The 22,942-nt window shown below is 44.2% G+C and overlaps 1 protein-coding gene across 1 annotated transcript in view; it reads right to left on the reverse strand.

Moving 5' to 3' along the window:
* Positions 1-15,246, reverse strand: part of LOC139570692 (TATA-binding protein-associated factor 172-like) — a 67,389-nt gene extending 52,143 nt beyond the window's left edge. Inside the window, exons 1-18 of the mRNA XM_071392800.1 lie at positions 14,833-15,246; positions 12,223-12,346; positions 11,625-11,739; positions 10,914-11,054; positions 7,806-8,014; positions 6,614-6,747; positions 6,217-6,346; positions 5,960-6,028; positions 5,718-5,807; positions 5,367-5,462; positions 4,989-5,165; positions 4,676-4,816; positions 3,870-3,994; positions 3,435-3,555; positions 3,049-3,153; positions 2,827-2,976; positions 2,357-2,502; positions 1,910-2,084 (exon numbers count right to left, since the gene is read on the reverse strand). Coding sequence (XP_071248901.1) covers positions 1,910-2,084; positions 2,357-2,502; positions 2,827-2,976; positions 3,049-3,153; positions 3,435-3,555; positions 3,870-3,994; positions 4,676-4,816; positions 4,989-5,165; positions 5,367-5,462; positions 5,718-5,807; positions 5,960-6,028; positions 6,217-6,346; positions 6,614-6,747; positions 7,806-8,014; positions 10,914-11,054; positions 11,625-11,739; positions 12,223-12,346; positions 14,833-14,846 — 2,262 coding nt within the window. The 5' untranslated portion in view covers positions 14,847-15,246. The remainder of the gene's footprint in view (positions 1-1,909; positions 2,085-2,356; positions 2,503-2,826; positions 2,977-3,048; positions 3,154-3,434; positions 3,556-3,869; positions 3,995-4,675; positions 4,817-4,988; positions 5,166-5,366; positions 5,463-5,717; positions 5,808-5,959; positions 6,029-6,216; positions 6,347-6,613; positions 6,748-7,805; positions 8,015-10,913; positions 11,055-11,624; positions 11,740-12,222; positions 12,347-14,832) is intronic.
* Between the last annotated feature and the right edge of the window lie 7,696 nt (positions 15,247-22,942).

Raw genomic sequence — 22,942 nt, forward strand, 5'->3', positions numbered from 1 at the left:
AAAACATTTCAACTCAGTTTCACAATTCCTGACATTTAATCATAGTAAAAATGCCCAGTCTTAGGTCAGTTAGGATAACCACTTAAGAACGTGATGTGTCAGAAAAATGAGTGATTTATTTCAGCTTTTATTTCTTTCATCACATTCCTAGTGGGTCAGATGTTTACATACACTCAATTAGTATTTGGCAGCATTGCCATTAAATTGTTTAACTTGGGTCAAATGTTTCAGGTAGCCTTCCACAAGCTTCCCACAATAAGTTGGGTGAATTTTGGCCCATTCCTCCTGACAGAGCTGGTGTAACTGAGTCAGGTTTAGGCCTCCTTGCTCGCACATGCTTTTTCAGTTCTGCCCACAAATGTTCTATAGGATTGAGGTCAGGGCTTTGTGATGGCCACTCCAATACCTTGACTGTGTTGTCCTTAAGCTATTTTGACACAACTTTGGAAGTATGCTTGGGGTCATTGTCCATTTGGAAGACCCATTTGCGACCAAGCTTCCTGACGGATGTCTTGAGATGTTGCTTCAATATATATATATATATACATATACACACACATTTTCTTCCCTCATGATGCCATCTATTTTGTGAAGTGCACCAGTCCCTCCTGCAGCAAAGCAACCCCACAACATGATGCTGCCACCCCCATGCGTCACAGTTGGGATGGTGTTCCTCAGCTTGCAAGCCTCCCCCTTTTTCCTCCAAACATAACAATGGTCATTATAGCCAAACAGTTCTATTTTTGTTTCATCAGACCAGAGGACATTTCTCCAAAAAGTACAATCTTTGTCCCCATGTGCAGTTGCAAACCGTAGTCTGGCTTTTTTATGGCGGTTTTGGAGCACTGCCTTCTTCCTTGCTGAGCGGCCTTTCAGGTTATGTCGATATAGGACTCTTTTTACTGTGGATATAGATACTTTTGTACCCGTTTCCTCCAGCATCTTAAAGGTCCTTTGCTGTTCTGGGATTGATTTGCACTTTTCGCACCAAAGTACGTTCATCTTGAGGAGACAGAACGCGTCTCCTTGCTGAGCGGTATGACGGCTGCATGGTCCCATGGTGTTTATACTTGCATACTACTGTTTGTACAGATGAACGTGGTACCTTCAGGCATTTGGAAATTTCTCAAGGATGAACCAGACTTGTGGAGGTCTACAATTTTTTTCTGAGGTCTTGGCTGATTTATTTAGATTTTCCCATGATGTCAAGCTAAGAGGTACTGAGTTTGAAGGTAGGCGTTGAAATACATCCACAGGTACATTTACATTTACATTTAAGTCATTTAGCTGACGCTCTTATCCAGAGCGACTTACAAATTGGAAAGTTCATACATATTCATCCTGGTCCCCCCGTGGGGAATGAACCCACAACCCTGGCGTTGCAAGCGCCATGCTCTACCAACTGAGCCACACGGGACCTCCAATTGACTCAAATGATGTCAATTAGCTTATCAGAAGCTTCTAAAGCCATGAAAGTTTTGGGAATTTTCCAAGCTGTTTAAAGCAGTCAACTTAGTGTATGTAAACTTCTGACCCACTGGAATTGTGATACAGTGAATTATAAGTGAAATAATAGTCTGTAAACAATTGTTGGAAAAATGACTTGTGTCATGCCCAAAGTAGATGTCCTAAACAACTTGCCAAAAAGTTTGTTAACAAGAAATTTGTGGAGTGGTTGAAAAACAAGTTTTACTGACTCAAACCTAGGCGTATGTAAACTTCCGACTTCAACTTTACACACACCTTCAGATGTCGGCTCAAGCAGAAGTGACTAAATCGGCCTACACGGGAAGTTTACACGAGTTTGTTTGAATCCCGGCCATAAAGGCCTTTCTGAAATAAATCCTGGCAGCATTATGGTGAACTCCTATCCAAACAGAACAATTACAAAAACAGACTCAGGTTCTACCTTCTGCACAGCAGCCCACTCACAGAGGACCAGGGCCACAGCGATGCGCTGCAGGGCAGACTTGGAGTTGAGGTGGAAGAGGAGCAGCTGGCCCAGCGACTCAGCCGGTCGGATGTCCTGTGAGGATGAGTTGACTTGCGGGTCGCACATACACCGACACAAGGCCCCCAACAGTCTGAATAGAAAAATAGATTGTTAGGCATTCATAGTAACTTAGTGCAAATGTTGTAACTGGATTTGTCACAATTCCACCATCGTTTCTTTTTTTCTTGTCTTTTGTCAAGAGAACACAAGTTTCAGTTTGTATGGCTGCAGAAACCATACAGTGCTGCGTTGGGTTTTTAAATCTTTGTCTCTCAGGATCCAACAATAGCGTCAACTCAGTTTTTCGTCAATATCGCAAGGGATCAAAATTAGATGCAGAATAATAGAAAGAGAGGGACTAACTTTGCAGCCATGAGGCGAGCCCGTGTCACCACATAGTCCCGCGTAATTGGGTCCTCGGTCACAGTTTCCGCCCCAGCGATATACTCCTGAACAGTCTCCTTCACCTGAACCAAGGCTCCCTGGCGAGGCTTACCTCCGGCCTTCTCCTGTCAAATCAGAGAACACATGCGTCAAAGCCTGGGAAGTGGTCAGTGGCACGAAACGGAAAATAACTGTCCGGAAGAGACTAGTAGCATCTGAGGTTGTCCAATAAGAAACACATTTGTTTTCCATTGCAAAACATTTAACAAAAATGTAAGTGGCCTAATGAGCCTGACCTTAGACAACTGGATCACTGCATCATACCAGAGAATATACATTAACCTATCCCATAAAGAAGCCCTGTGTAACATTAGTACAAGGACACTTGAGAATACAACAACCTGTAACTGATGTAACGGTCAGTCCTAACTGAGTAACCACCCTCTCACCTTGCAGCGAGCCTTGACTTCCAGCAGCATGTTGATGTCTATGGGGATGTGAGAGGCTTGCATCATCAGGCAGAGCCAGGCGCCCATCCAGGGACAGCTGGCTGCCACCACGTACTGCTGAGGGGCCTGGCGCAGCAGCTCTGTCCACACCTACAAGACATGCGCTTATTAAAAACATCAGCCAGGATATATGACCTCCTGGATAGAGCGTGTGTGACAAACCTTTTGAATGAGGTCCAGGATCTCCTGATTGCTCTCCAGGATGCAAGACTGGAAGATGTGTCGGAGCATGTCTTGCAGGACCTGGTTGAGCCATAGCGCGCAGCTCTGCAACGCCACAAAACAGACGTCAGTGATGAAATTAGCGAAATTGTATAAACAGTTGTAGTCATAGTTTAGCATTTCAAATCACTGGCCCAATCTCAAATGGACTCCTACTTGTTGAAATCTGAGAGGATTTGATTGGTATAAACAATATGGTGAAACTTTCCCCTAGCCCATCAGGGGGGGCAAGGCAGAGCTATTACCTTATGCTTACACCTATCCAATCCTCTCAGATCTAGACTAGTGCATAAGGCTCTATTGGCATCTTTCCCTTACAAACCCACCTGGTCAGCTTTGGATAGTAAGGTAAAGAGGGTCTCTAATGCGGCTCGTCTGACTGATGATATGGTGTGTCTAAGGAATGGCCAGACCCGAGGGACAAGGACCGTTAGGGACTGCTGCATGCTGGAGGGACAAAATATAAAATTGTTGGGCCTGTTAACCCTTGCACAAGTTGTCTTGCATGTACTATGACCCCAAAAAACAAGTACAACTTTCTACACTGCCATGTTCTTAAACAAAAGAACCCAGAAATATAAAATGTTTTAAAAATCACTGGTGAGAACTTTGCACAGCCATAGACTTTCCAAGACAATTGTTCTTTAAAACAACTACTGTTAGAGTAACATTTTGAACTATAGAGCTTCATTGGAATTCCCCTTCGAGATGAAGTGGGAGAAGAGGTTACAGCCGTACAGAAAGGGAGAGGAGACACTCACCTGCACTGTCGGACCTGGGGGTAGGTGAGCAGCGAGGACAGTAGGGTCATGATGCTGTTGGTGGAGGCCGTCAGGTCATCCAGCTCCAGGAGAGCATCCCACAGGGTGTTCACTATGAACGGGACCTGAGCAACACAAAGACACAGCGGTCAGAAGTAACACAACGGAGAAAAATGCTACAGTTAGCGCGGTAATGAAAAAAATATTTCTGCAAATGAACTACCTGGGCTGTGTTCATGTTTTCCTTTGCATTTTCTAATCAGCATTTACTGGACAAGCCCAGGTAGCCATATGGTGCTTACTGAACACAACCCTACTATGAAGTAGTATATGTAGGAATATTTTGAAGATAAATACACAACGCAGAGGACAAAAAGTCCAGAGTAATAACGATCAATAAAGTATTTTTTCTGTCTTAGGGAATTAATGAGCAATGGGAGGTATTTGTCTTCTGAAATAGGATACTTGCCATTGGCCCAGTTTAATTGGTCAACCACAGGCTAGGGCATGGTTATAAAACTACATCCTGTATCTTTGTTCTGTGGAGAGAATCACTGAGGACAGGGGAGCATGAACATCTACATCACTGCATGATTTGTTCTCTTTGAATAAACCCATTTTCCTCCCCGATTTGCTTTGAGGTCTGTTTTATTGAAGAATAACATCAACTGCTAACATACACAACGCCAAGAAGGTAAGCCATGAGATGGATAGGACTAGGTGAGGGGTGAGGTTGGAGAAAGGCTGAAGGGCAGATAAGGTGACCAGATGTGGAGAGGGACCGTGGTGAGATGCTCCCGTCTGACCTTGTTGGGGAGTAGCTGTACAAAGCCGTCCACCACAGGGATGAGGGCCGCGGCTGCCACCGCTCTGACGTCATCATCCAGGTCCTGCAGCCCCTCTGTGATGGCAGGGAGCACCCGCGGAAGCATAGCGGAGATCAGGTCCTGAGTGGGAGAAAGAGGGGGCAAAAGAAAAGAGCGAGAGAAAAAGTTATAGAAAGACATTGAGTCCCGTCTAGAAAACACGTGTTTTACTGACTTAAAGTGGATCACACACATCATGCATAGTGGGCATCAGATGCAAGCAAACAGGACAGGAGCAGGTGGTTGTTGGTACCTTTCGGACAGCCAGGGCATACTTGATGCCCAGAAGACCTCCATGCCGGACCTCCCACTGGTCCTCCGTCAGCAGCTTCAGCAAGATGTCTACAGTCATGGCAACGCCGCTGTCATTCATGTGGCGCAAGGCCACACCCAGTGTCTGGGCACAAGTCTCTCTGACCGGAGCCACCACCTGACCAGAAAGGAGAGAAAGACTGCATGTTAGACATACAGCAACGCCTGACTCATAAGCGCCCGTAAGTAGGGTAGCAAAATTCTGTAAACTGGCATTTTAGAAAGTTGTCAAATTTCCAACATTACCCCAGAGAGCATAAATAACATTAAATGTAATTCAGCCATCCCACTCAATAGCATGGTATGCTACAAGACACACCTCATCAGAGACAAAGTCTCCAAAACGGTCCAGAGCAAAGACACAGAGCAGCCTGATAACCACGTCCTCCAGCCACTCCTGGTGCTGCCGCGCCATCTGGGAAAGGTCAAAGGTCAGCCATCTATTGTGGTCATATCTATTAGAGATAAATTGAACTATTCATGTTTGGAGGTTGCATAGAGCAGGGTTCCCCCAAACTAGGTCCTGCCCCCGCCGCCGGACACAGCCGATTCAAATAACCAACTCATTATCAAGCTTTGATTATTTCAATCCACTGTGTAGTGCTAGGGTAAAACTCAAACAAGTGCACCGGGGGGGCGGGGGCTAGCACAGAGGAGTCAGATACAGTACCTGTTCTGCAGTGCATTCCACCAGCTTCCCACCTCCAGCACCTTGAGACTTGAGGATCTCCCTGAGGCCTGTGCCTGCACCGTGACGAATCTGGACACACAATCAGAGCACTCGTAGCTTCACAGATCAGTCTACATGCTGCCTGTTATGTGTTATACAATGGATACAATGGACAACTACATAAGGAGTTGTAGGATTACAGGTGACGTGAACAGGTCTGCTAGGACTCGGAAGGTCATTACCTCCCATGAGGGGTTGAAGAGGTCGTTACAGAGCTCTTCACAGAAGCTCTCCAGGGGCCACTCCTGGGTCTGGAAATAAAGCCCAAGACAAATCAGAACTGTTCAACGTTTGGACAAAGACACTGATTTTATAGGAGTTCAACTATACAGTCTCTTTCTCCAGACGCCTAGTCAATTGATTCTCAAGTTCTGCGTAAAATGGTTTACATTGATTGTATTCTTTATAAGAGCTTTATCGTTGGTGACCCATTTCTTACCTCGTCTAAGAGGCTGGAGTTGTCTGGAACAGTATCGATTAAGACTTTATGCTCCATTGCCGGTTGATCGATGACTACGTTGGTAGTTTTCCTGCGCTTCTCCTCGGGCTCCCCATCAAAACTGTCATTACTACAGAAATAAGAATGGAAATCAAATCACAGATCAATAATCTCAGGTCAACCAATTCAGAAAGACCCATCTCCTACATTATACAATGCCGATGGAAACCAAAGACAGAAAGACCTGGGTTATGTTCATTAGAGCAAACAGCCATCTGTACTTGTCCAATAAGAAATGCTCATTTACACCTTCCACTCAGTTTCAAAAATATTTGTTCAGTTTGGTGCCCAATGAACACAACCCTGTCTAAAAAGCTTTGGAAGAAATAGGACATACCTTCTCTCGTTGGGATCCATGTCTTTGGATCGCTGCTTGGCCACTAGCTTGGCCATCCTCTTAGCCTTGTTCTTCTGTCGGTTGCTCATGCCTGGTCGAAACTCTGAGTCTATTATCTCTGCCGCCTGCATGGGCTGAAAATGGAACAATAACCATTGAACATTAGTCTCTAGTGATTGAACAAAACAATTGCAAACTTATTTTTCAGACAAAGTAATAAGCTACAGACATCTTAAGATGGGAGTCATTCATTTCTCTGACCACAGAGACTGTTCCTCAGACAGGGAGCATAATGTGGTGTTTTCTTCACATCCTAAAGTGAAGACAGCACATGCACCCTGAAAGGGGCAGGTCAGATAAGTGGGGTTGACCAGGAACTCTGCCATCTTGGCGTTGCATCTGATCTAGTTGATCATTAGGATAGACACAGAAATATTTATTTACACATCACACCACCCCTAGGTTTCCTGCACACCAACTCAGATGGAAAGCTTGCTTTCTGCAATTTATCTGATGTTTTTCCCCCCAGACTATAGCCGCGTCTGAAAACGTTACTAGCGGTCACGTCCTTGCTTCCTCCGTCCTCGTTTCCGCAATGCCTTCCTCAATTTTCTGAGGGACCTTTAGCCTCTCCCCCAATGAGCTTTGAGAGGCATTGAGGAAACAAGGACGGCGGAAGCAATGATTTGACAGCTAGTAACATTTTCAAACAGTCTGAGCCAAAGCATGTCAGGACCTACTCCAAGGTCTTCTTACCAGACATCCCAATCATGGTTGGACAAGTTACAGCATGCCTCCTCGGTCCAGGTAAGCATAGCCACGTTGACTGAAGGGTCCAAAATATACCTGGCAAAGTTTTGAGGTGCTGAAAGAAACGCCAAGCTTCTAAGCCCAGCCTCACACCCTGTCTGCCACAGTTGTGACCAGATTAACCCAGACTTAGAAAGGATAGTAGCCTGCACTTGATGCTACCTGGGTGGAGTTCAGTAGGCTTTGAAATGGAGGGATTACCTGGACTTATCCAATAAGAAATACACTTTTGTTTTTGTTGTAAAATGTTATAGATTTTTCGTAGCATGGCCTAATGAACACAACCCTCAGTATTAAGCTTCGTAGGATGCTGTTCAAAATTTAACGGAATTACTGACTCAATAACAGCGTAAAGGAAATGGAGGTAGTGTGACTGACTCACCACGTGGTTGTGGGAGCTGGAGCAGGGTCCAGAGCCCTTCCCTCCCTGTCCCTTAGGGCCAATGGGCGTGGAGATGTACTGGGTGTCCAGGTCCTCATCATTGAACAGCTCCATCGTGTCCATGCCGATTGCGGCACCTATGTCCAGTCCCAGCTTCCTCTGCAGCAGCTTCCTCTGGCGGGTGAGACGCTCCTTAGGGTCCACTTCACCTGGCATGAGAGAGCAAAGAGATGGGGTATGAAGCTTGTAGAAAACACCAACTACGGAAAAACAAAAAGTATGTAGAGAATACATGGACACATATGGCTGGTTTCCTGAACACAGATTAAGCCTCTAGTCCTGGAGATTTTTTCCCCCCTCAATGCAGAATCTCCATTGAATGTGCATTTTAGTACAGGACTAATATGCACATCCCTGAAACCATCCAACTTTGATGGGGACCACAAAATCTGAAATTCTACACATTTTGCCATGGGGCAGAAATACATTTGTAGTTTCTAATATGATAGCTGACCACTAAACAAACTAAGCGATTTCAAATAGTTTTTAGCTGACGTGGGTTAATTGACTATCAGTGACTGGCTTTAGAGAAACTGCTGATGCACAACCACGTTTCGAAATTGCACCTCGTGTGTTCTACTATTCTAACAGAAAGTTGAGACCACGACTGATCAAAGGGCCTTCAAAAAGGGGGGCAGCTTGCCTCCAGTTGCCCATCTCTGCCTTAAGGTATAAATATAGGCGTCATTCTGTATGTTTCTATGGTTACGGGAAATAAGTAGGGAGGTATACTGGCAGGTAGGGAAGTGAACTACAGATCAGGCTGTTGATTCACAGCAGAGTTCAAGTAAACTGTACTTTCACAGCCACAAAACATCAAAGAGAGCCATGAAAGTCACTCTGGACTAGTGTAGCAAAGCACTAAAACATGAGCCGTCCCAAAACATCTTGACCAGATGAAATACAGTCAGAGTGATGACTACAGGATGCTGGGGGAACACAGCCAAGATAAGTCATCACTATAAAGTTGAGAGAGGACGAAAAAAAAAGGTAGAAGACATTTGAATTAAAATTGTATTCAAACTTGTCACATGGATCATAACATTGTCATGGAAAAGCAAACGAGAGAATACAGATCCAATAGTCTAAAGGAAAATAATATGGGCCCTGGTTCAAAAATAGTGACTTTATAGGGACTACAGTGCATGGTGCCATTTGGGACCCAGCCATGGTCTGAACTGTGGTCACTGACACCAAGGGCCAGGCACTGCGAGTGAGATTCAGAATGCAGATGCAACAAATAAATCCTGACACCCTACAGCAGGCATAGTCATTGCGCATCTCGAGAGACGAGTCTCTCTAACTTCATTGACAGCTCGCGGCAATCTGAATTAATGAGTTTCTCAGCTGAACGCGCCACTTACTCATGTAACCACTGTTCTATGAAGTAACATTGGATATCCGCTATAGCGGCTGGAGCAAACAGACCGGTAACAGTGGTTTCTAGCTCATATCGAAATGGTTTTCCTACATATTTGGCTCTAGCTTTTGAACGGTTGGAGCTATCAGCGACTACGACCCCATGCCTGAAAGCGAAGACTCTGGAACACATGACATGTTTCCATCTATAACAAGCTGTGCAGGACACTTTAGAAGGCAGAGTGACAGATCTGAACAGAATGATATAATAAATGTATTCTCTACAGAAGATCATACAAAGATAGTTTGTGTCCCGAGCAAACAAACTTCTTGGTCCACCAGCCACTGTGGCGGGTAAATGGAAAAATCTACCAGCCACTTAGATTTTGTAAGAAGTAATGTTATATATATATATATATATATATATAAGACTGGTTTTTGTGACCAGTCTTAACCCCCCCCCAAAAAAAATCAGGTGAGCCAAAAATGTTCAGTTGCCACTAAGGGCGGGAGGTCAATGGTAACGGGGCCACTCAAGTCATGTTAAGTGTGGAGTCTGAGATTTTAGATCTGACTAGTAGCAGACAATATTTATTCGGTATCAGTTGAAACTAACATTGAAAAACAAGACCTTCAACAAAATATAACTATGAAAAATGAATATAAGCAGTGCACAAAGCGCCCCAGGCCAGGCAGTGTTACTCCCCGAGATGGGATATAGATGTATTTCCTTGTGCGATTAGCAGCTATGAAACAAATGGCAAAAATAGTTTGAACAGCTAATGCAGCATTTCTGCTATAAAATCACAACTCGTACATGTGCGCATACTTGACTTAACTTGATTTTTATTTGCAAATGCAAAGCTTGCACTGCAGAACCCTGCAAATTGACCACCCGCCTACATGGCTGGTGAAAGACATTACGGTGTCAGCATGCTTAAGTTCAGCTAGCCGAACGAGTGTCCTCGCATTCTCCCTTAAGACCTTCACTTGGAAAAACTAGAAAAGAAGCAGCAATAGTTCTGTTTGTCTATTTTGAGACGCCGTAGCCAGTATACACTTCCTCAAAATAGTCAGAATTAATCTAAGAAAATTGAATGACAGATTTGAGTTGACGTTTTTGCCAAAGAGATCTTAGTCGTGCAATTTTACATTAACTAAGTGGTTTGGTGCAGTATTTTGCAATGAAAGAAATTAGTATGAAAATGAGTTCTCTCGTTGAATGCCAAAGACATTCCGTCACACCAAAACATACTTCCTTCAGACTGAAATTTGGCATTACCTGATTTGACATATCTGTGCTATTATAAAGCCATATAAAAAGATTAGAACAATTTTCTGATACCCCAAGTGTCCTTAAATCGAGAATGAAATAGCTTGACGGTCCATGCTAATAGTATTTAAAATGGCATTTATATTAATCAATTTGATATCATGTATGAATTCATTTAATTTTATGACCCCCCCAAACCCTGTTCTCCGAGGCTATGGTGGCATGCCCAGTGAGGTTGTTTCACAAAAGAGCACGAAAACAGCCTAGCAATGTGGTCACATACTAGATTCTTCCATAACATTCCTTTAACTTGATAACAGACAAACCAACCTATTAGGAGCCTCTTATTACTGAGCACAGGTGTTCGTAGGACGAGTTAAGAGTAAAACATATTTTTCTTTTAAACAGATGTATACCAGACTTGTCATCCTCGACCTCAAACTCAGCGCCGGCAGAACCCAGTAGAGAAGCACCATGTTTGAGGAGGCGGGAGATGTCGAAACGGTAGAAACTCAAACGGTCAGAGTAGGAGTCCTCCGGGTCCTCCGCACATGACTCTGGAAGAGACAAGCATCCCCACAGCACCGTAAGTTACAACATCAATCAAAAGTGAAAGTTATCTTACATTCAGAATGGGAACCATACTTTGCTGTTGAGTGGGAAATATTAGGTCAGGAAAAAGGTAAACCCGCACACTGCACTTGCCGGTATCACCCGTTTATTTAAGCTTGCATGTCACCCTCCCAGCCTTCGTCAGAGCTTTGTATAATGAGCGGTTGATTGCTGATGAAAATGTTAAGTGTTTCTTTTCAATGTTAGAACATAAGCCTTCACACATACACACAACTCATCACCTATTGTCAATGGTTACTTCAGAGCAGCTCTGACATCAGTTGTATAACACCTAGAGCAAACATTTGCCAGTGTGTTCACACATACCTACTCAAACCGATTCCTGGTGGCGAAAACAAAGCTGGAGGCAATGTCACAGGTTCCACAAAGGACATTTAAAATGCTAATCCTGTGAGTAAGGGAACGTTAAGGCTTTATTTGTTTCCTACCGTCAGGAGTGTAACAAAACAGAGGCACTTGGCTGTGAATAACGTGGCAGGTTAAGGTTGGTTTACCTTCTTTGGGCTTGGGTGATGGGTTCCACTCTGGGATATTCTTCACAATGGCCTCCACTGCTTGACCCGCAGCGATACGCGTGTCCCAGTTTGGACTTCTCAGGTATGTCAAAACCTGTAGGTTATGGGTGAGCAAGAAAACACAGGAGTCGTAGGATGTAACACGTGTCAGATCAGATGGTGGGAACTTATGCACTACACCAGATCAAACAGTCCACTTGTTTAATAAATCACCTCAACATGCCGAGGAAACGAAGACAGCGGGCTATTCAGCAGTCTATGACCTTTATGGGCCTCCATTTAGATTTTTTCCAGACTAGGTAAAGAAGGGTTTGACAATCTGTATGGGTGGTTAAAGTATGGATGCCCTTGTGGCTACACTACAAGCAAGGAGGTAGGGAGCTGACAACAGTGTGGACTCCCTGGATCATATTCATTAGCACATAATGTAGCAAAATGAAGAAGAAAAAAAACATTTCAGACAAGTTCAAGTAGTCCCTCCCTATTTCAGTCTTTTCTTCCTTTTGGTGCCCAATGAATACGACCGTGGTGTAGATAGGGACCCAACTGTGGCACTCATGAGGAAGAGGAGACTTACCTTCGACAACAGGTTGTTGAGCTCATGTGGGTGGAGTTTGACCACATCTCCCAGCTGTTGAGCAGCAGCCTTCCTCGTCACCGGAGTAGTTCCAGTGTCAAGCAGGATAAAAAGACGATCAAGCCTGGAAGACGAGAGTGGGAGAAAAAAGTAGATACGAAAATATACTATGCATGCATTGAGCTCCATTGCATATCAGAGAAGAGACTTGAGAAGCTGCATTAGTTTAACATTATACTTCCAAATGTAACAGAACAACGAACTCCATGGAGCATTGTAGAACTCCGGTCTTGTCGACAGTATCCTAAGTGGGAACTTGAACTTCCTAGAGTATACCGTGCGCGAGATAAGAGTATTGAACACGACTCTGCTAAAAAAATAAAGAAAAAAGATTCTGTGCTGTGGCAACATGCCCAGCCACTCAGTAAAACAAATCCAACATCTCTTGGCTACCCATTAATACAGTTCTAATTGAGGTACATCTTGTTTGGATTAGGAATAGTTTAGAAAAATATATATTTTACCCTTTGAGCATTCAAATGATCCAGGTGGAAATGTTTTGATTTGTTATTGTACTACCAACTAGGTAATTTGATATCAAAATATAAATCGGATGTTCAGATACAAAGCGCATATCATTGAAATTCAAGATCCAGAAGTTGTCTGGAGCCTGGCTAACAGTCAATGGATCATTGCATCCAGGTAGCCTTCAAGTCACGTTTATGGATACAGTCACCGGACAGTTTATTAGGTACACCACCCAGTTCACAAAAATTGATCAATCCTACAGACAGTGAGTCATGTGAATGTTAGAATGGGCAAAACGAGTGACCGAAGCAACTGAGCATGGTATGATTGTCGGTGCCAGGCGTGCCAGATCCAGTGTCTCAGAAATGGTTGGCCTCCTGGACAGTGTCAATGATTTACAGAGAATGGTGCGACAAACAAAAAACATCCAGTCAGTGGCAGTCCTGTGGGCAAAAACAGCTCGTTGAGAGAGGTCAAAGGCGAATGGCAAGAATCGTGCAAGCTAACAGGCAAGCCACAAACCGATAAATAACGGTGTAGTACAACAGTGGTGTGCAGATCGGTATCTCAGAGCGCACAACTTGTTGATCCTTGTCACAAATGGGCTATTGCAGCAGACAACCACACCAGGTTCCACTCCTATCAGCTAAAAGCAATAAGGGGCTCCAGTGGGCAGGCAATCACCAACACTGGACAATTGAGTGAAAAAATATTGCCTGGAACGTGACAGCAAGTTCTGTTTTCTTGAGTTGTCATTGCAGTCCAGAGACCTCAAACCACATAGAGCATCTTTGGGATGAGATGGAGCTGGCTGTGTGCAGCATGAACGTACCGTGTCCAATCTGCAGCAACTACGTGATGGCATCGCGTCAGCATGGACCAATCAAACTTTATTTATAAAGGCCTTTTTAAATCAGCTGATGTCACAAAGTGCTGTACAGAAACCCAGCCTAAAACACCAAACAGCAAGCAATGCATGTGTAGAAGCACGATAGCTAGGAAAAACTCCCTAGAAAGGCCGGAACCAAGGAAGAAACCAAGAGAGGAACCAGGTTCTGAGCGGTGTCCAGTCCTCTTCTGGCTGTGGAACGTCTCTGAAGAATTCAGGCCGTTGTGTAGGGGGGGACACTGCCAATTGAGTGTATGGCCTATATAGCATGCATGTATTAAGGCTGCAGGGGCTAACCAGAGCCAAATCCCCCACTAATGCATTAGCTGAAGGCTTCAAATATGCATCCTCTTGCAAACCCGAACTACTGAATGCCATCAACTAAAATGTGTCTTCCGCATTTAACCCAACCCCTCTGAAGGTGTTGGGGCTGCCTTAATCTACATCCAGCCCGGGAAACAATGGGTTAACTGCCTTGCTCAGGGGTAGAACGACAGATTTCTACCGTGTCAGAGCTCGGGGATTCGATCCAGCAACCTTTCGGGTTACTGGCCCAACGCTCTAACCACTAGGCTACCTGCCACATGAGATTAAGATCAGAAACCATTGTTTTAGAGCAAACTCATTTACACATGCTGGATATGACACGCGTGAAACAAACCACCCTACAATAATCATACGTTTGGGAAAGTAATCTCATCAAAATAAATCTCTGGATGAAACATGAGCGATAATCTAATTCACAAGATGACATACTGGCACGTTCGCAAGCAGATGGCACATCAAGTATCAGCTAAAAGGTAACATGTCTTTAAGACCATATTATCATGATCAATTGCATGTGACAGGTCTGCTGGCAACTAAATAAATGTATCTACTTAACGTTAGCTAAATTAGGAATTGCTGTCGTTTTTGTAACTAGTAACTCAGTAGTAAACTGCCTGGCTAAACTTGCTATATAACTTAGGTAGTTAAAACTGTTGTTTGGCTAGAACTAACGTTACCTAGTTGAAAAACGCATGCCATGAACCCAAGCGCGGTTGGCCTGATATCGTGAACCACCACCGGCCGTTGTGTGTTAGGCTAGCTAGCCATCAACACCATGCCATTGCTTGTTCATGCTAACAAGCTAGATAACTAGTGGCTAAGTTAATATTGGATATATAGTAAAATACATAGTTAGGGAATCTCACCTTGAAACGGCCATGACGATTAATTTAATGTGTAAATGTGCTCTTTTGTGATCCGTATTGAACAGGAGCGATCATTTATTTAAAGTTATCCGCTTTACTTGACGCTAATCCAAAGCGCTAGCTAGCCTAGCAAGGGAGGCCGCTAGTGCGTCTCCTCTCACAGCTCACCACCCGAAACCTGTCGAAATGAGTTCATCAAATCAGGTCTTCAAAGTAGGTCCCTCTTGTCTCTTCAATAATTTCTTCCTCAGAAAAATGTAATTTATTAAACTTATATCACCCTAAACCTGGTATTAACCTTCTGAACTACTCCCAGATAAGTACTTTAATCTAATAAGATTTAAAGAGTAATTTTTGTGTTCGCTAAAGGGAACCCAGGAGGCTGATTTTATATGAGGAGCCATCTTGCATTTATTCCTTCCTCCATAGCAGGCGCCAGCTGATTGGTTACAAGTCATTTCAGCGACCAATCGAAAAGCACATTAAAGAGGAAGTGCACAAAGCAGAAAAAAAAAGAAAAAAAATCCTCGCAAGAATTACTTGTTTCCCCTTTTTAATTGACAAAAGCCCTCCCACGCGCCTGTCATTCAACAGAGAACCTTTACCAACAGTGCCTGTTCAACCTCAGGAGGCTGAAGAAATTAGTCTTGGCCCCTAAAATCATGACAAACTTTTAGATGCACAGTTGAGAGCATCCTTTCGGGCTGTATCATCGCCTGGTATGGCAACTGCAATGCCCACAATCGCAGTGCTCTCCAGAGGGTGGTGTGGTCTGCCCAACAAATCACAGGTGGCAAACTACCTGCCTTCCAGGACACCTACAGCACCCGATGTCACAGGAATGCCAAAATGATCTTCAAGCACATCAACCACCCGAACCACGGCCTGTTCACTGTTATCCAGAAGGCGAGGTAAGTACAAAGTTGGGACCGAGAGACTGAAAAATAGCTTCTATCTCAAGGCCATCAGACTGTTTAATAGCCATCACTAGCAGGCTTCCACCCAGTTAGGCAACCCTGTACCTCAGAGGCTGCTGCCCTATATACATAGACTTGGAATCACTGGCCACTTTAATAATGGAACACTAGTCACTTTAATAATGTTTACATACTGCTTTACTCATCTCATATGTATATACTGTATTCTATTCTACTGTATTTTTGTCAATGCCACTCCGACATTGCTCAATCTAATATTTATATATTTATATATTCCATTCTTTTACTTTTAGATTTGTGTGTTTTGTTATTAATCGTTTTTAGATACTACTGCACTCACATCTACATTTACATTTACATTTAAGTCATTTAGCAGATGCTCTTATCCAGAGCGACTTACAAATTGGTGCATTCACCTTATGATATCCAGTGGAACAACCACTTTACAATAGTGCATCTAACTCTTTTAAGGGGGGGGGGGGGGGTTAGAAGGATTACTTTATCCTATCCTAGGTATTCCTTAAAGAGGTGGGGTTTCAGGTGTCTCCGGAAGGTGGTGATTGACTCCGCTGACCTGGCGTCGTGAGGGAGTTTGTTCCACCATAGCAGCGAACAGTTTTGACTGGGCTGAGCGGGAACTGTACTTCCTCAGAGGTAGGGAGGCGAGCAGGCCAGAGGTGGATGAACGCAGTGCCCTTGTTTGGGTGTAGGGCCTGATCAGAGCCTGAAGGTACGGAGGTGCCGTTCCCCTCACAGCTCCGTAGGCAAGCACCATGGTCTTGTAACGGATGCGAGCTTCAACTGGAAGCCAGTGGAGAGAGCGGAGGAGCGGGGTGACGTGAGAGAACTTGGGAAAGTTGAACACCAGACGGGCTGCGGCGTTCTGGATGAGTTGTAGGGGTTTAATGGCACAGGCAGGGAGCCCAGCCAACAGCGAGTTGCAGTAATCCAGACGGGAGATGACAAGTGCCTGGATTAGGACCTGCGCCGCTTCCTGCGTGAGGCAGGGTCGTACTCTGCGAATGTTGTAGAGCATGAACCTACAGGAACGGGTCACCGCCTTGATGTTAGTTGAGAACGACAGGGTGTTGTCCAGGATCACGCCAAGGTTCTTAGCACTCTGGGAGGAGGACACAATGGAGTTGTCAACCGTGATGGCGAGATCATGGAACGGGCAGTCCTTCCCCGGGAGGAAGAGCAGCTCCGTCTTGCCGAGGTTCAGCTTGAGGTGGTGATCCGTCATCCACACTGATATGTCTGCCAGACATGCAGAGATGCGATTCACCACCTGGTTATCAGAGGGGGGAAAGGAGAAGATTAATTGTGTGTCGTCTGCTTGGCAATGATAGGAGAGACCATGTGAGGATATGACAGAGCCAAGTGACTTGGTGTATAGCGAGAATAGGAGAGGGCCTAGAACAGAGCCCTGGGGGACACCAGTGGTGAGAGCACGTGGTGCGGAGACAGATTCTCGCCACGCCACCTGGTAGGAGCGACCTGTCAGGTAGGACGCAATCCAAGCGTGGGCCGCGCCGGAGATGCCCAGCTCGGAGAGGGTGGAGAGGAGGATCTGATGGTTCACAGTATCAAAGGCAGCCGATAGGTCTAGAAGGATGAGAGCAGAGGAGAGAGAGTTAGCTTTAGCAGTGCGGAGCGCCTCCGTGACACAGAGAAGAGCAGTCTCAGTTGAATGACTAGTCTTGAAACCTGACTGATTTGGATCAAGAAGGTCATTCTGAGAGAGATAGCAGGAGAGCTGGCCAAGGACGGCACGTTCAAGAGTTTTGGAGAGAAAAGAAAGAAGGGATACTGGTCTGTAGTTGTTGACATCGGAGGGATCGAGTGTAGGTTTTTTCAGAAGGGGTGCAACTCTCGCTCTCTTGAAGACGGAAGGGACGTAGCCAGCGGTCAAGGATGAGTTGATGAGCGAGGTGAGGTAAGGGAGAAGGTCTCCGGAAATGGTCTGGAGAAGAGAGGAGGGGATAGGGTCAAGCGGGCAGGTTGTTGGGCGGCCGGCCGTCACAAGACGCGAGATTTCATCTGGAGAGAGAGGGGAGTCTGGATGACACATCTGCTAAATATGTGTATGTGACCAATAACATTTGATTTGATTTGGAAAGGTACAGTATGTTACTCACTCTATGAAACCAACCTGTTGCAACTCTAACCTCATGGTGATAAAATAAATAATACAGTTAATGTAACTGTCCATCAAAGCTTCATCACCAATAAAGTCTTTAAAACTTTTCTGGTGAGTCACAAAGTCGCATCTTTCAAAAAAATGGTCTAGCACAAATGTATTCATTTTTGAAGTGTCCAGCTGCTAAATTTGTACATTTCACAAAAATTATTATTTCAGCAAGCAGCCACCAGCTGTCATAGCTGAGTTTCAGCATCAGGAGCTGACCAGTGCTGAAACTGTCAGTGCCAGGCTCATGCAATGAGGATACTGTTTATTTAGCGCACACTATCTGGTCTGGCAATAGATAGCCATAGCTAGCTAACACAGTGGAGCAGTGAAATTATGGCGAAGTGGAATTATGGGGAAGAAATCTCAGACTTTTGTTGGGTATAGTATAGAATCAGCTGCTATCTAGCAACAGCGAGGGAGCTGTCTGAAGAAAAGCCTATCAAGTTCTAGCTAGCTAGCATTATGCATTTGGCAGGAACCTAACTAGCAAACTAGCTAGCTATACTGAGACAAATATGATAACTAGCTAGCTAACTAACCCCTTTCATCTGTGTTGAGAGTCTAGCTAGCTACTTATTTTCCTACAATGTAACCATGATTGTATTACTGGTATTTTGTCAGAGTTTGTTTAAGTGTTCGTTCTAGTTTGTTTTAGTTTGGCCACCATGGTGACTTGGCGGCCAGGTCTCACTAGAAGAGGTTAGTGGGTATTTAACTGAATTTAAGAAATGCCTATCTCATTTTTACTCAAATTCAAGGTGACGCTTGAGGAAATAGGCTGTAGATTGGCACTAGTGAAACACTTCTGGATGACACATCCATCTGGCATTTGTTTTGAGGATTGCTAAAGAGAATAAGGAAAAGCTTCAACTTCAAGATGGAGTACACATCCAAGAATGGGGTATTGGCATTTGGCATACTGCTTTTAAAAAATAATTTTCAGTAGCGAATTGTGCATTTGATTGTTGTTGTTGTTGTTGTGTGTCTGTTTACTGACTCCGCTTGTTGACCAAATTTGAGAGTGATACCACAGCACCCTCATATCAGGCTCATCTGAAGTCAAGAAATAGGTAGACTCATGCTCCAGGAATACAAGGCGAGATATCTAGTTGTGGTTAGAGTCAGTCTATCAATCCTCAATAGACGCTATAATCATGATATGTGAACAGGCTGGTCTTGTCATTCTTCTTATGTTTCCTTGTCTAGTGAAAAACTCTTCAATGTAAAATCAAGAGAAGTGAGAATAAAAGAACCTCAGAAAATTGCTGATGAGCAGGTAGGGAAAATACAGGTCTTGTCATTTTTGCATTATGGCTCCCAAGTGGCGCATTTCAGTGCTAGAGGCGTCACTACAGACCCTGGTTTCGAATCTAGGCTGTATCACAACCGGCCATGATTGGGAGTCCCATAGGGCGGCGCACAATTGGCACAGCGTCGTCCAGGTTTGGCCGGGGTAGGCCGTCATTGTAAATAAGAATTTGTTAAATAAAAACAATAAATATTTACAGACATTACTGACCACCGTATTGTGTCTGGCTTTCATTGTTTGGTTGTACTATTGATTTGCTACAGACTAACTTAAATGAGAGTGCATTTCTCTTATCTGGACTGCCTTTGTTGCTTTTCTCTTTGAAGTCATGCTCAAAGGAAGAAGCCTATCTCTTCTTCTGCCATAAATTTGATGAGTTGGAGAAGAATGAACCTACCACTGATACACTCTCACAACAACTAACCCAACAATAATGAAGAATATGCATTTGGTGGAAATTGTACAAGGATGGCTGTGATATTATACATCCATATATGTATTAAAAATTATATATATATATATTTTTAAAATTTTTTATCCAATTTTCTCCCCAATTTTCGTGGTATCCAATCGCTAGTAATTACTATCTTGTCTCATCGCTACAACTCCCGTACGGGCTCGGGGGAGACGAAGGTCGAAAGCAATGCGTCCTCCGAAGCACAACCCAACCAAGCCGCACTGCTTCTTAACACAGCGCGCCTCCAACCCGGAAGCCAGCCGCACCAATGTGTCGGAGGAAACACCGTGTACCTGGCCCCCTTGGTTAGCGCGCACTGCGCCCGGCCCGCCACAGGAGTCGCTGGAGCGCGATGAGACAAGGATATCCCTACCGGCCAAACCCTCCCTAACCCGGACGACGCTATGCCAATTGTGCGTCGCCCCACGGACCTCCCGGTCGCGGCCGGCTGCGACAGAGCCTGGGCGCGAACCCAGAGACTCTGGTGGCGCAGCTAGCACTGCGATGCAGTGCCCTAGACCACTGCGCCACCCGGGAGGCTAAAAATTATATTTTACCTAAAGTTGAAGTCGGAAGTTTAAATTCACCTTAGCCAAATACATTTAAACTCAGGTTTTCACAATTTCTGACATTTTATCCTAGTAAAAATGCCCAGTCTTAGGTCAGTTAGGATCACCAGTTTATTTTAAGAATGTGAAATGTCAGAATAATAGTAGAGAATGATTTATTTCAGATGTTATTTCTTTCATCACATTCCTAGTGGGTCAGACGTTTACATACACTCAATTAGTATTTGGTAGCATTGCCTTTATATTGTTTAACTTGGATCAAACGTTTCGGGTAGCCTTCCACAAGCTTCCCACAATAAGTTGGGTGAATTTTGGCCCATTCCTCTTGACAGAGCTGGTGTAACTGAGTCAGGTTTGTAGGCCTCCTTGCTCGCACATGCTTTTTCAGTTCTGCCCACACATTTTCTGTAGGGTTGAGGTCAGGGCTTTGTGATGGCCACTCCAATACCTTGACTGTGTTGTCCTTAAGCCATTTTACCACAACTTTGGAAGTATGCTTGGGGTCATTGTCCATTTGGAAGACCCATTTGCAACCAAGCTTTAACTTCCTGACTGATGTCTTGAGATGTTGCTTCAATATATCCACATAATTTTCTTCCCTCATGATGCCATCTATTTTGTGAAGTGCACCAGTCCCTCCTGCAGCAAAGCACCCCCACAACATGATGCTGCCACCCCTGTGCTTCACGGTTGGGATGGAGTTCTTCGGGCTTGCAAGCCTCTCCCTTTTTCTTCCAAACATAACGATGGTCATTATGGCCAAACAGTTCTATTTTTGTTTCATCAGACCAGAGGACATTTCTCCAAAAAGTACGATCTTTGTCCCCATGTGCAGTTGCAAACTGTAGTCTGGCTTTTTTATGGCGGTTTTGGAGCAGTGCCTTCTTCCTTGCTGAGTGGCCTTTCAGGTTATGTCGATATAGAACTCTTTTTACCTGTGGATATAGATACTTTTGTACCTATTTCCTCCAGCATCTTCACAAGGTCCTTTGCTGTTGTTCTGGGATTGATTTGCACTTTTCGCACCAAAGTTCATTCATCTCTAGGATACAGAGGATACCTGAGCGGTATGATGGCTGCGTGGTCCCATGGTGTTTATACTTGCATACTACTGTTTGTACAGATGAACGTGGTATCTTCAGGCGTTTGGAAATTACTCCCAAGGATGAACCAGACTTGTGGAGGTCTACAATTTTTTTCTGAGGTCTTGTCTGATTTCTTTTGATTTTCCCATGATGTCAAGCAAAGAGGCACTGAGTTTGAAGGTAGGCCATGAAATACATCCACAGGTACACCTCCAATTGACTCCAATGATGTCAATTAGCCTATCAGAAGCCTCTAAAGCCAGGACATAATTTTCTGGAATTTACCAAGCTGTTTAAAGGCACAGTCAATTAGTGTATGTAAACTTCTGACCCACTGGAATTGGTATACAGTGAATTATAAGTGAAATAATCTGTCTGTAAACAATTGTTGGAAAAATGACTTCTGTCATGCAGAAAGTAGATGTCCCAACCGACTTGCCAAAATGATATTTTGTTAACAAGAAATTTGTGGAGTGGTTGAAAAACAGGTTTTAATGACTCCAACCTAAGTGTATGTAAACTTCTGAGTTCAACTGTATGTTCACTACCGTTCAAAAGTTTAGGGTCACTTATAAATGTCCTTGTTTTCCATGAAAACATACATGAAATGAGTTGCAAAATGGATAGGAAATATAGTCAAGATGTTGACAAGGTTATAAATAATGATTTTTAATTGAAATAATAATTTTGTCCTTCAAACTTTGCTTTCGTCAAAGAATCCTCCATTTGCAGCAATTACAGCCTTGCAGACCTTTGGCATTCTAGTTGTCAATTTGTTGAGGTAATCTAAAGAGATTTCACCCCATGCTTCCTGAAGCACCTGCCACAAGTTGGATTGGCTTGATGGGCACTTCTTACGTACCATACGGTCAAGCTGCTCCCACAACAGCTCAATAGGGTTGAGATCCGGTGACTGAGCTGGCCACTTCATTATAGACAGAATACCAGCTGACTGCTTCCTCCCTAAATAGTTATTGCATAGTTTGGAGCTGTGCTTTGGGTCATTGTCCTGTTGTAGGAGGAAATTGGCTCCAATTAAGCGCCGTCCACAGGGCATGGCGTTGCAAAATGGAGTGAAAGCCTTCCTTCTTCAAGATCCCTTATACCCTGTAAAAATCTCCCACTTTACCACCACCAAAGCACCCCCAGACCATCACATTGCCTCCAACATGCTTGACAGATGGAGTCAGGCACTCCTCCAACGTCTTTTCATTTTTTCTGCGTCTCACGAATGTTCTTTTGTGATCCGAACAACTCAAACTTAGATGAATCTGTCCATAACACTTTTTTCCAAACTTCCTCTGTCCAGTGTCTGTGTTCTTTTGCCCATCTTAAACTTTTATTTTTATTGGCCAGCCTCAGATATGGCTTTTTCTTTGCAACTCTAACTCCTAGAAGGCCAGCATCCTGGAGTCGTCTCTTCATTGTTGACGTTGAGACTGGTGTTTTGCAGGTACTTTAATGAAGCTGCCAGTTGAGGACTTGTGAGGCGTCTGTTTCTCAAACTAGACACTCTAATGTACTTGTCCTCTTGCTCTGTTATGTATAGGAGCCTCCCACT

The sequence above is a fragment of the Salvelinus alpinus genome, chromosome 3 (genome assembly GCF_045679555.1).
Source record: "Salvelinus alpinus chromosome 3, SLU_Salpinus.1, whole genome shotgun sequence".
Lineage (NCBI taxonomy): Eukaryota > Metazoa > Chordata > Actinopteri > Salmoniformes > Salmonidae > Salvelinus > Salvelinus alpinus.